At 41.1% G+C, this 14,270-nt stretch overlaps 1 protein-coding gene across 1 annotated transcript in view; it reads left to right on the forward strand.

Annotated features, from left to right (window-relative positions):
* Positions 1–5,212: 5,212 nt before the first annotated feature.
* Positions 5,213–14,270, forward strand: part of SYNPR (synaptoporin) — a 175,660-nt gene continuing 166,602 nt past the window's right edge. The window contains exons 1-2 of the mRNA XM_070735730.1: positions 5,213–5,427; positions 5,613–5,678. Coding sequence (XP_070591831.1) covers positions 5,410–5,427; positions 5,613–5,678 — 84 coding nt within the window. The 5' untranslated portion in view covers positions 5,213–5,409. The remainder of the gene's footprint in view (positions 5,428–5,612; positions 5,679–14,270) is intronic.

Genomic DNA, 14,270 nt, shown 5'->3' on the forward strand with positions numbered 1-14,270 from the left:
TTGTCACAGCTCATGAAGGATCTGGCAGTACCCAAGAGTCCCTGGGGCTTCTTTTGATGTTAGACAAAATGGATTAACGGGCTTTCTCAAAATCAACATAAAATTTGTGCCTACAACTGCATCAAAAGTATCACCATGTTGGATTAAAATCGGATTTGCAATGTTTGACTGAGGTTGAACCAAGTCATATATCACTATGAAAGAGGCAAAGGAAGTTTTGAAATAACAGTACTGCAAGAAGCATCTTGGACTGAGTCCATAAATGTCACGACGGGCAGTTATGGATGCATATTTGAGGGAAATGTATGCTACCAAAATGTTGAGATGTTTATCCGTATTAATCCCCTGCTAAAATACTAATAAATGCACCTACTTTTCATTTGATCTTCTGCCACTCATAAACTAAGTGATGTCTGTTATATAATTCTACAGTAGTTGTTGAAAATAAAATTCAACTAATCACAACCACAATGTAGAACTGCTTCAATTTGGCAGCACATTCAAACACAAGGTGAGTACATATGAAACCCACTTCCAATATCCCTCTATCTGCCCACTTTATTGTTTTTTTTAATTTGTTTTTTTATTTTGATTATAGTACAGACAAAACAAGACATATATATATATATATATATATATATATATATATATATATATATATATATACAGATTAAAATTGCTTAAAGGATCTGAATTAGAAAGTAAAAGTCAAGAAGAACAACCCTTAATAGACTTAGACAGTGGAAAAGAAGAAACATCTAAAGATAAAGAACAGGAAGAAAGAATGCTCGCTAGAGCGCAGAAAGAAAATAGAATAAATGAAGAAATGGTGATTAGGAAAATGTTAGACTGTGCTAAATTAAGTAAATTAACATATGGATTACAGAATAAACAAAATAAGGACTACTATACAGTTTGGGGAAAACTATATAATTGGATAGAAAAAAAATAAAAAACTGAACTAACGTTTAAGGGAAGGAAATGAACTAATAGAAACAGAATTGTAAAGTATAAAATATTAACCACTTACTTTATTGTTGATATTTAGGTGGAGGCAGAAAATTCTTCTCCCTCCTTCTTTTTCTACCTAGCACATAGTGTTGACACACTTATAGTCAGACTTTAGGCATACTGACTGAAAATAAAACAATTCAAGCTGGTTTAAGATAAACCAAATTTTTTATTAAATTTGGTATAGGTTTGAGTCACTAAAGAAGGGCCATATAGTTTTCTGCCATAATGGGCACAGTGCTATTGTACATCTTGCATGTAATATGAGAGGAAAAATGGAAATAAAAGTGAAAACAGTAGGAAAAACTGAGAAGACAAAATAGTTCTTCAGTTCTAGTGATTCCTTTTACATTGTTGAAAATAAGAGAAATAGATACCATTGATTAACTTCCTCCAAGTATATTTGTATCTAATAGTGGGGCAGCTTCTGGCTTGTGTTTAATGATCCCAGAGTAAAATAAATATCAACAAACTTGGAAAACAAATAGCTATTATTTTCAGTTGATTTTTTGCCATACATCATTATTCTACTCTTAGTTATTGCTGACTAAAATATATCAATATAATTTGAATATGGTGTCCCTTATATATTTGCCAAGAAAATACAATCATTTCAGTCTGTTTCTTCTAATAGTTTTGTGACTCAAATATTTAACATATAGTGAATTTCAATCAAAAGCACAATTATTTCTCTCTTTGAGTTTTTAATTTTAAAAAAAATCATTTCAATATTTCTTCCTCTTTACTCAACTTTTCTTTCAAGCATTTCATTTTTTAAACTACTTTAATATACTTTGAAAGGGGCTCTGTATGCTCTCCCCTGAAAAAAATCAGAAGATTTATATGAAGTACTATCAACCCAAAAGATTAACAAAAATGCCAAGAACTGTGCCCCTGGAAAATATTTTTTCTGTCTTGCTTTTCTTTCTCTTTAATAATTTCATAAGGACTAAAGATCCATACTATCTGCAACAAAATTTGTCCTATCAAAACAAAATAACTTTTTCCCATTTCCCCAATGAATAGAATAGAATAGAATAGAATTTTATTGCCCAAGTGTGATTGGATATGCAACGAATTTGTCTTGGTGCATATGCTCTCAGTGTACATAAAAGAAAAGAGAAGTTCATGAGGTACAACTCTTAATGATAGTCTGGGTACAAATAAGCAATCCAATCATATTATGAACCAGTCAATATAAATTGTAAGGATACAAGCAACAAAGTTACAATCATACAGTCATTTGTGGGAGGAGATGGGTGATGGGAAAGATGAGAAGATTAATAGTAGTGCAGATTTAGTAAGTAGTTTGACAGTATTGAGGGAATTAAGATTGTCTATCCTGGAAGCTATGGAATCTAAAGTATTCCTACAAATCTCTAGAGAGTTTTTCAGGTGCAATAGCTAGTATTTCTATTAAGCTAAGTTGCTAAGAATTGTAAAGTAATAAAGGCTGTTGACACTGTCACTCTAGCACATTCTTCCCAGTTACAGAGAGTTCTGTACTTTCCTTGCTTGACTAAGCAATTCTAGATGACCAAGCAAATCAGTAAAGATACAAATCTGATGTGAATTTGAACCAGTAGAAATCTGAATGGCCAGTTGTGTTTCAATGGCTGAAAAAAGACTGATCTCTCCAACATCACTGCATTCACAATGTACTACAGAGCAGAAGTGTTGTTCATTATTTTTGTCTATTCTTGTATGGGAGGGCTATTCAAGTATTTCCTGAGACAGACTTGGATAACTACTCAGTGGCTTTCCCCAAAGTTGCATTTTCAAGAGGCACCTGACCTGGACTTTCTGTTATTTCTGTGAAGACATTTTGTTTCTCATCTCTACAGAGCTGAAGCAGCTTCTTGAATGTAGAAGCAAAACCTCCTCAAAGAAAATCAGAAAGTCCAGTTGTCTCTTGAAAAAGCACCTTTCGGACAACCATGGCCTGGATGACTGAGAATATCCATAAATACTCAGTAGCTTGTTGTAATAAGCCCCCATTGTATTTTGAATGTACTGTAAAGTAGCTGCATCTGCTGTGAATTAGATATTCTATTGTATTTTTTGAAGAGCCAAAAACTACAACTGGCTTTGGCTTAGCATACAGGTAGTAGATTGGAACCAGAATTTCCATTGCTAAGCAAATTAAGTGACTCATAATTTTGCCGTGGTTATTAAGCAATTGATAGTCATTAAGTGATTCATGCAGTTGCTAAGGGAATCCAGCTGTCTCCCATTGATTTTGTCTATTGGAAGACTGTTGGGAAGATCACAAATGGTAATAACATCACTCTGGGATGCTGCAACCATTGTAAATACATGCTGATAGTAGGGATGTTGTGATAGTCATGTGATGACTGGCTATAAGTCATTTTTTACCCAGTTCCATTGTAACTTTGAACAGTAACTCAGTGGTCCTCCACCTTTCTAATGCTGTAACCCCTTAATACAGTTTCTCATGTTGTGGTGACCCCCAACCATAAGTCCAGCGCCAATTCTCCCAACAGAGCTTTAAGCTGATTGGAAGGAAGGTCAGAGGGACACCCCCACTGTAAACTCCTGATTGGTCGGATTGTAAAAATATGTTCCAAGGTGCCAGAATAGAAGCTTTAGTTCCTAACACTATAGGAAACTTATATTTTCGATGTTTTTTATTACTGTTGTTAGCCGCCCCGAGTCTACGGAGAGGGGCGGCATACAAATCCAATAAATAAATAAAATAAATAAATAAATAAATTTTCCCATGGTCTTAGGCAACCCCCGTAAAATGGTCTTTCAACCCCCAAAGGGGTCCCGATCCCCAGGTTGAGAACCACTGCATTGAATGTTTGCAAGTATTATCCATGCTTTATAAATCCCATTCCTTTGTGTTTCCCAAAGCTTAATGGATCGATCATTATGTGCCATCAAGTCAGTTTCGATCCGTAGCAACCTCACAAATAGTGACCCAATAAGTGATCACTTACACATTTAACATTCCGACAATGCCTCAAAGTTTCTTCAAAAGGGCAACTGGATAGGTTTTTCTTTGAAGAAGAAGAAAACTTTTCACTTCTCATCCAGGAAGCTTCATCAGTTCTTTATGGCGCAAGTACTGATGAAGTATTGATGAAACTTTTTGGATTGCCTACATTTCCCAGAGACCGGTTACAGCCCACAGGGTTGGTCTCTTCCAGGTCCCATTGGCCAAAAAATGCTGCCTTGCAGGACCACATTGGAGGACCTTCTCTGTGGTGGCTCCGGCTCTCTGGAACCAGCTATCTCTGGAGATCCACCCCACCCCCCACCCTCCTGGCCCTCTGGAAAGCCTTAAAAACCTGGCTCTGCTGGTAGGCTTGGGGCCATTGGGCAAGAGGACCTATCTCTGGCCCAGAAGTATAAATGCTTTTATTTATTTATTTATTTATTTGTTTGTTTGTTTGTTCAATTTTTTTATGCCGCCCTTCTCCTTAGACTCAGGGCGGCTTACAACATGTTAGCAATAGCACTTTTTAACAGAGCCAGCTTATTAGTACCCATCTCATGTATACTGCTCAAAAAAAAATAAAGGGAACCCTTAGACAACACAGTATAACTCCAAGTAAATCAAACTTCTGTGAAATCAAACTGTCCACTTAGGAAGCAACACTGCTTGACAATCAATTTCACATGCTGTTGTGCACATTCAACTTTATACAAAACAAAGTATTGAATGAGAATCTTTCATTCATTCAGATTTAGGATGTGTTATTTGAATGTTCCCTTTATTTTTTGGAGCAGTGTATATTATATCTATGCATACTACCAATACCTACTTGACAAACAAAAATAAATAGAAAATAAATAAATAAATTTGGGGAATGCATTAAACAGGGGCAGCCCCAGGCCTGCCACCAGCTGGTGATAGCCACAGGCAGGGCTGTTGGCGCGAAGTGTTGCCGCCGTGGCCAGGCCCCCCCTGCTTCTTTATCCGTTTCTGCCTTCTCAAAACCTCGGGCTTTCCGAGGTAGTCGGTTCCAATTCGAGGAAAGCTGAGGGAACGTGCTGGAGTTGCCGGGCAGAAGCCGTCTTAAGTGCGGCCCGCCGTTAACCCGCGCCTGCCCCCTCAGCTCGACCGACTCCCTCACGGCTGACACGAAGGCAGCAAAGGCGAAGGCGCGAAAGGCAGGCAAGGCAAGGCAGCCCGCCCCCTCCTCTCTTTCCCTCCGCCCAGCGCGCTCGCCACGGCTCGGCTGGGGCGGTTGGATATTCCCCGGCAACTCAGCCTCGCCAACCAGCCGGGGCTCTTCGCCTCAGGCGACGAAAAAGCTTTAATCGTTTTCTTTCCGGACGCTTCTTGGCAGCCGGGCGCTTTTTCGCCGCCACAGTCGCCTGCGCCTGGAGCGGAGGAGCTGAAGTTTGCGCGCCGAGAGCCGGGCAGGCATGGAAACCGTCAACCAGGTAAGTGAGCCCGAGGAGGAGAGGAAGAAGAGGAGGAGGAGGAGGTGCGCGCGCGGGAAGGCTTAGCCACAGGCGCGCGAAGGTTGGGATCCCCCTCCTCCTCCCCCCCCCGCTCCGGGCATCCTCTGACTTCGCCCTGGTTTTTTATTTATTATTATTATTGTTATTTCTTTCTTTCCTCCCAGTTGGCCTCCAAGGGCAGTTTTCGGGCGGTGAAGGAGCCCCTGGCTTTCCTGAGGCTGCTGGAGTGGGTAAGTCGGACAGCTTGACCATAATAGGTGGAGAAGTCAAGAGAGGCGAGGTATGTGTAAGAGAGAGAGAGAGAGAGAGAAGGGAAGGAGGGAGGAGGAGGCGTTTTGGAGAAAGACCCCCCCAAAAAAACCTTTACCCTCGGACTGTCCACTGTTGACCTCACCTGATTCCTAAGAGGTCAATAAGGGGCGCGCATAAGTGCATCAGTGTGCCTTCCGTCCATGTCCAATTGTTCCCTCTTATCACTACCCATCTTATGTATATAAACAATGTTATATCTGTGTATATTACAAATACAGACTTGACAAAATACATAAATGGTTCGGCGTGGATCAATCTTTTCTGGACGAGACCCAGAGTAGCTGAGAAGAGTAAGGCTGGTCACCCTTCAGTTGGTTTTGCCTTTGGCTTTTATTATTCCCTCAGTTATTGAGTAAGGGACAATGGTGAAGTTGGAACTGTTGGCTGTGAGGGTGCTCGAAGTGGGCAGTGGCCTTTTGGGCGATCGTGGGTGCTTTATGCTTTGCTGGGCGGTAACACTTGGATTGAAGCCGCTCTTAAAGGTGGTATGGGTAATCCTCAGTTTATGACCGCAATTTGAGCCCCAAATTTCCATTGCCAAGCTAGATGCTGGTGAAATAAATCTTGTCCCATTTTATGACCTTTCTTGTCACAGCGGCGGAGGGACTCTGTCACGGTTAAGTGAGTAGCACAATTGGGCTTCTCCATTGACTTTGCTGGTCAAAATATCACAAAAAATGCAATCCCATAACCCCGGGACACTGCGACCAATCATATACATCCATTGCCAAGCATCTGAATTTTGATTGGATGACCATGGGACAGTAGCCATTAAGTGTGAAAAATGTAACAGCAGTAGCTGTTGAGTGTGAAAAAGGATCATAAGTGTGAAAAAATGGTAATAAGTCACTGTTTTTGGTCCGATTGTAACGCTAAACGGTCACTAAATAAAATGCTATAAGCTGAGGACTACCTGTGTAGTGTGTAGGAACGAGGTTGGTTTCTGCAGGTAGTGTTTGCAGAGAGACAAAAAGTGGAGAGAAGTAAAGTGGCAATGCTTTTTTTCTCCCCAGATAAGAATTTGTAAGAGGTGTGTGTGTGTGTGTGTGGCTTTTCTAAATGCCTGATAGGGCACATGATCTTCTTAGCAACTGGCTTTCAAAAGGGGGATGAACAGGGCAAAACAATAACTGAGCAAAACAGGTTCAGGCATCCTGTTATGTCCCTATAATTTACCACAATTATCCCTTCCTAGGGACCTATTTACCACTCTGAATTGGTTTAATGTCTTCCCCTGGCAGCCTATAAAGCAAACGGGGAAGAGGCTGTCTGCTGTGAATTCCTCATTTGCCTCGACCAGCTGAATAGCATTTTATATCCCCACTTCTGTGTGTTGATTTGATATATTTTTCTCACTTCATGGGGGAAATGTAGCAATTTAAATGCAAACGGAAATATTTGCGAGTGATGCTCCTCTTCACTATCCTCTTTCATTTAGCCAAGTAGTCTCTGAGCTTCAGCTGTAAATTAAGGTGGATAATTAGTACAATAATGTCAGTGCTTTCAGGAAGGTATCTGCAGGTCAAATGACATCAGTTGCAGCATGTCTGAAGGAGAAGGAAGAACCTATCTGCATGGAAAGTTCGTAGCATGTCAGAAAGGATTAATCACATTCCTTTTCACATTGAGCTCAGAAATTATATAATATACACAGAGGATGTGTGATGACTGGTTCACTAGGAACTTATGAGGCTAGAGGTCTTTAAAGAGACAACTTTTTTTTTTACTCCTACCTTTAAACATATTGGAAAAAAACCCATATATTTCTACCAATTTTCCCAAGGCTTCTAAAATCAGTGACAATGTCTTGGCTTCACTTTTTCTACTCTTTTGAATTGCACTTCTTGCTGAAATATTTATGGTAGTGGTGGTGGATTTCATTAAAATGATATTTGAATAAGTTGTGTCTTCCAATGAAGGGCTCCATGATAGCAATTTGCCACTTGATTTGAACGTCATGAGGCATGAATTGATACTTTGGTTCCACTGAAATACCCTTGGAAGGATATATACCTTGCTGCTTTGAGATGACTTAATCTGAACAGAGGCATCTCACATAGTGGTAATTACCTCTGTTTCAAGGATGCTACAAAGTCTGAGAGGTTGTTGGTATGTTCCTACTAATCTTTTTTTTAAGAGCACACAGAAGGTTCAGCGGGAAGAATAAGAAAAATACGTAGAAAAGTGGCCCAAAAGGTATTTTACAAATAATGGTGCAATTGTTTTTGAAGGCTTGATTAATCCAGAAACCCAATTTTATCTATCCATTGTGTTAGATCTAATACATATACAGTGGTACCTCTATTTAAAAATACTTTAACTTTTCTAGATAAGAACCGGGTGTTTAAGATTTTTTTACCTTTTCTCAAGAACCATTTCCCACTTACAAACCCGAGCTTCCGAAACTTTAACCGGAAAAGGCAGGGAGAAGCCTCTGTGGGGCCTCTCTGGGAATCTCCTGGGAGGAAACAGAACCGGAGAAGGCGGGGAGAAGCCTCCATGGGGCCTCTCTAGGAATCTCCTGGGAGGAAACAGGGCCGGAAAAGGTGGGGAGAAGCTTCTGTGGGGCCTCTTTAGGAATCTCCTGGGAGGAAACAGAGCCGGAAAAGGTGGAGAGAAGCCTCCATGGGGCCTCTCTGGGAATCTCCTGGGAGGAAACAGGACCTCCACCCTTCCTGTGGTTTCCCCAATCACGCACATTATTTGCTTTTACATTGATTCCTAAGGGAAAAATTGCTTCTTCTTACAAACTTTTCTACTTAAGAACCTGGTCATGGAACGAATTAAGTTCGTAAATAGAGGTACCAGCACAAGGAACTAGGCTGTGCAAGTGAGTGAAGCCCCATCTGTGTACATGCAGGATCCAGAGAGTGTATGAAACCACGTTCTCCCAACAACCACCTTCCACAGAACTGGTCATTGACCCCCAAAAGGTTGGGGGCTGCTGTATTACAGCATCTTATCTTGCAGGATCTAGGAAGGAAATGTTTTTTGTCATGGGACCTACCCTCTAAAGCAGTGGTTCTCAACCTTTCTAATGCCACGACCCCTTAATACAGTTCCTCATGTTGTGGTGACTCTAAACAATAATTTAACAATAATCTAAGCACCAATTCTCCAAACAGAGCTTTAAGATGATTGCCAGGAAAATCAATGCCTGTAAATGCCTGATTGGTTGGATTGTAAAAATATGTTCCAAGGCGTCAAAATAGAAACTTTAGTTCCTAACACCATGGGAAATTTGTCTTTCCCCATGGTCTTAGCTGACTCCTGTGAAACGGTCATTCGACCCCCAAACGGGTCCTGACCCCCAAGTTGAGAGCCACTGCTTTAAAGCATCCTTTCTCTCAGAGATTAGACTTGCCCTGGCTCTGCTGGAGTTTTCTAAGGCCTTGAAGACCTGGTTTTGTTTATACTTGTTCTGTCTGGGTGCCCCCAGACTTCAACACCAACTGGAAAAAGCAGCCAGACACGCTGGTAAAAGCAAAAGCACTTTATAGTTTGAAAAATAAACACAGAGAAAAACCTGTTCTTCCCAACAGGCAGGCTATGAGACTTCACAGCAGAGTCCTGATGGCCAGACAATACAGCAGACTTCTTGCTGGCACACCCACCACTGTAGAGAATAAGACCCATACCTTTCCCCCCCAAGATTTCAGTATTCAAAGTCACAAACCAGAATTCCAAGACGCCAAAGATCACAGCCAGGTCCCAGGACTCCCAAAGATAATACTCCACAAGCCAGGAAGGGTGGGTCTGCCTTTTCAGCCTTTCCAGAGAGCACCACACCCAAACCCAGCTGTTGCCTCTTTAGTGCTGAAAGTACCTGGCTAATTGTCCCCTTCGTTGTGTTGCTCTTCTCTGCCGGAGATCGATTATTGCTTGTGCATTTTCATCTAAGGAATCCAGGCTGCTTGCTGGGGAGAGCTCCCTCTCGGGGGACTCTGGCTGTCCTCCCTCTCCCTCAGCCTGAGATTCCTCCTCCCCGTTTGCCTGAACCTCCTGTTCTTCATCCTCCCCCTCTGAGCAGGAAGCCGGCAGAGGATCAGCCGTTCCCTGAGGGGCCTCAGATGGAATCACAACAATACTGGTTTTGTTTAAGTCTTCGGCCTTATTGTGTGATTGAACATGTATCTGCCCAGCACAGGAAATCAGGTGATTCAAGTTAATGTAGGTTTATTGCATGCTAATATTCCGTATAAGAATCTGAATTATTAATGGTCAAAACAAATTGGTGGTAGAGAAGAGTCAACAGAATTGAAGGTGGACTAACTTAAATATCTTGTGGATGGGAAGGGACTCGAGACTGATGATGCATTGGACCCAGTAGTGGGTTGTAAACCCCATCACTACAGGTTTGTTCTGATTCGCTCTCGCACTCATGCACTCATGCTTGTGTGCAACACTTCTGCACATATGCAGATGCATCCTGGGAGGGCGGGTGGGGCCTCCCAATGCTACTACTGGTTTGCTGACCTGGGCTGAACCGGAAGCAACCCACTGCTGATTGGACCCCTCCCTTGGGCTTAGCCTTGGCATCTCCAGCATCATCATGATTGTGCTTATTGTTCTTGGTTGGTTTTTATTTTAGCAGCTATATATCATGTCTTGTTATTATTCCTTGTATTTGCGATGGGCAGTAATATGTTTCAAATAAAGGTCTGCCTAGCATGGTTTCAAGCAGTATTTCAATATAAATTCTGGTAGAACTTTTCCTAGATTTTGCAGCACATTTAGGTTGATGTTTAAATGTGATGCAGATTGGATTGTGTGTGTGTTTGAAGATTAGTCCCTTTATTTATTTATTTATTTATTTATTCATTCATTCATTCATTCATTCATTTATTAGATTTGTATGCCGCCCCTTTTTGTAGACTCGGGGCGGCTCACAACAGCAATACAACAATTCATAACAAATCTATTAATTTAAAAACATTTTAAAAACCCCATTATTAATCAGACATACATACAATCATACCATACATAAATTGTATAGGCCCGGGGGAGATATCTCAATTCCCCCATGCCTGGCAGCAAAGGTGGGTTTTAAGGAGTTTATGGAAGGCAAGGAGGGTGGGGGCAGTTCTAATCTCCGGGGGGAGCTGGTTCCAGAGAGTCGGGGCTGCCACAGAGAAGGCTCTTCCCCTGGGGGCCTCCAAACGACATTGTTTAGTCGACGGGACCCAGAGAAGACCCACTCTGTGGGACCTAATCGGTCACTGGGATTCGTGGGGCAGAAGGTGGTCCTGGAGATATTCTTGCAACGGCCATGCTGTCTGAAAAGTCACCCTGCCAAACTGCTATTTACACTAATAGTTATTTGTTTCTATTTCTCCATGTGCCTAAAAGCATACTATTCAATATGGATTTACTAATGTACTAAGTGCAATGCCAACATATTTATTCGGTGTTCCTTCTGTTTCTATCCCAGATAGAACAAATATTTAATTCTTGAGTCAAATAGTCAACTATTACAAGTTGACTATTACAAGCTGACTATTACAAGTTACTGCTTGGCTACTATTTTAATGGTGAATAGTTTTAAAATATTTTAGGGAAAGAAATAAAGCAAAATGGGTTAGAATTTGGGGAACTTTCTTAATTCTTGAAATTATTATAGCCATGTACAGCCAGCAGAACTATTGGTTCTTTCTTTCATGAACATTCTCGCTAAAAATGATTAACATTAATTGTGTTTAACTTGAGAAATTTTGATATGGATTTACTCCTGGCCTTAACCAAGGCTAAAGGTCCTTGAGTTGAGTAGTGAAAGGCACCATATGGCACAAAGCCAGGTTAACTACAGAATTCTCTTCATCCCATCCCACCAGGCCATCCCATCTGGTCAGACCTAGAAGGTATGCTGCAGATCCCCTCAGAAAAAGAATTCTGTCTTATAGGGTTTCTACCATTGCCCTCATAGTGGGCCGGGGTGGCGCAGCAGGTAGAGTGCTGTACTGCAGGCCACTGAAGCTGACTGTAGATCTGAAGGTCAGCAGTTCAAATCTCATCACCGGCTCAAGGTTGACTCAGCCTTCCATCCTTCCGAGGTGGGTAAAGTGAGGACCCGGATTGTGGGGGCAATATGCTTGCTTTGTTTAAAAAGTGCTATTGCTAACATGTTGTTGTAAGCCGCCCTGGGTCTAAGGAGAAGGGCGGCATAAAAATTGAATGAATGAATGAATGAATGAATGAATGAATGAATGAATGAATGAATGAATCAACCAACCAACCAAACAAACAAACAACCAAACAACCAAACAACCAAACAACCAAACAAACAACCAATCCTTTGGACATTCTCCCCTGAAGAGCCGAAGTGACACAGTGGTTAGAGTGCAGTACTGCAGGGTACTACAGGGTGCTGACTGCTAGCTGCAGTTAAGCAGTTCAAATCTCACTGGCTCAAGGTTGACTTAGCCTTCCATCCTTCCGAGGTGGGCAAAATGAGAACCCAGATTGTTGGGGGGGCAATAGGCTGACTCTAAACCACTTAGAGAGAGTTGGTATGAAGCGGTATATAAGTCTAAGTGCTATTGCTATTGCTGAGACGTCTGGCCTTTCAGAAGTGTCTATAGATCTGGCCCTCTGTCCAACTTGGGGCTCACAGAACAGCCTGCAGCAATGAGGCTGCTTAGTACCCTCAAGGCTTTTCCCCTGATTTTTAATTACTTTTTAATTAAATTGAATTTATTTATCCTTGCCTCCATTTTAATATTTTATGTCTTATATTTGGTTTTTTAAAAATTATTATTATTTAACATTTTATTTGTACACAGTACACAGAGTTCCTTTGTGGAGGAGGTGGGTGATTTCTAAATTTGACAAATAAAGATGTAGATAATTTGGGATCAAGATTTCCCCCCCCCCCCATAGTTATGTTTATGCAAGTCCTTATCAAAGTCACCCGCATGATAATTCATCCAGGAATGTCATGGTGTGACAGCAGTCTCTCATGATTGGAGATATGAATGAATAAGATAAATAGATGTTGCTCCAGTGGGACAGCTAGTGGAGTTACCAGCAGAAGTGCAAGCCAGCACCAGATCTTTTTGCTAGCCACCTGGTGCAAAGCTAGTTCACCCCCTGTGGGGCACCGTAAATAGCATGTATGCGTGAACAAAATGAGCTAGCAATTTTAGGCTGCCAGAACTACTTTTTGGTATTTTGATACTTCCCTAACTACGTATACCATAACCTGAAAAAAAAATCACACGAATGTCTGAAAAGTAACTGAACAAGAATACTAAAAATAGAAAAAGAGACTATTAGAGGTGCCAGTTAAGCAAAGGGCTATAATCACAGGGGAAACATTTGGAATAACAATGATAGTCAACACTGTACAGATTACCTTGGGGCTAATCTGTAACTTTATGTTCATTTTCCTCAACTTGGTGCTTATAGAATAGAATAGAATAGAATAGAATAGAACAGAACACTCAACACTGTCAAACTGTTTGCTAAGTCTGCACCACTATTAATCTTCTCATTGTTCCCATCACCCATCTCCTCCCACTAATGACTGTACAACTGTAACTTTGTTGCATGTATCCTTACAATTTATATTGACTGGTTCCTAATATGATTTGTACACAGATGATCATTAAGTATTGTACCTTATGATTCTTGATGAACTTTTCTTTTATGTACTGAGAGCATATGCACCAAGACATATGTGTCTTTATTATGTATCCAATCATACTTGGCCAATAAAATTCTATTCTATTCTATTCCAGTTGTTCTGGTGTGCAGTGCTCTATAGCATTGATTTGAGGATAGGAGTTGAAGCCGTTTGTGTCCAGCATGTGAAGTATCTGTAAATATTTTCAAAGCCCTCCTTTTGCTTTTTCTACAGTTCTCTGATTTCCCTACTATTGCTGCCCCAGTGCACTCCTATTGTAATTGTCCATAGAAACTTAGAATCATCAATGGTGGAAGGGATGACTTCATCCAAACTATTCCTATTGAACAACAGAATCCAAATACTTTGAAGGGGGGGGTGTTGCTGTCCAATCCAAATAGATGCTTTGGGAGGGTTGCTATCCAACCTCTTCTTAGACATCTATAAGGGGTGTCAAATTCAAGACCTCTGGTTGCATCCAGTCCACAGGGTGCTTAGATGTGTCTTGCAAGGCCAGCTTGGAAATATTAAAGGACTGGTCCATGGTGCTTCTATCAGCCAAAATGTGGTGCAGGGAAGTGGGGAGGTGCGGGTGAACATGTATGGAAGTTTTTCCTAACCATCAACAGAAACCTGCCTTCTTACAACTTAAATCCATAATTTTATAACTTTATCATATACTTGGGAATGTGCCTTCTGTGTTATGGCCATTCAGGTATTTGAAAGGTGTTATCATGTTCTTCCTATCACTTTGTTTTCCAATTGTGAACATACTCGTGGCAGAAAATGAGAATTTGGACAAACTCCAGGAGACAATGGAAGACAGGGGAGCCACACAAAGAATTGAGCACTAGTTGGGCCAGTCACTATGTTTCTATGCAACCCACAT

Source organism: Erythrolamprus reginae, chromosome 2, assembly GCF_031021105.1.
Source record: "Erythrolamprus reginae isolate rEryReg1 chromosome 2, rEryReg1.hap1, whole genome shotgun sequence".
Taxonomy (NCBI): domain Eukaryota; kingdom Metazoa; phylum Chordata; class Lepidosauria; order Squamata; family Dipsadidae; genus Erythrolamprus; species Erythrolamprus reginae.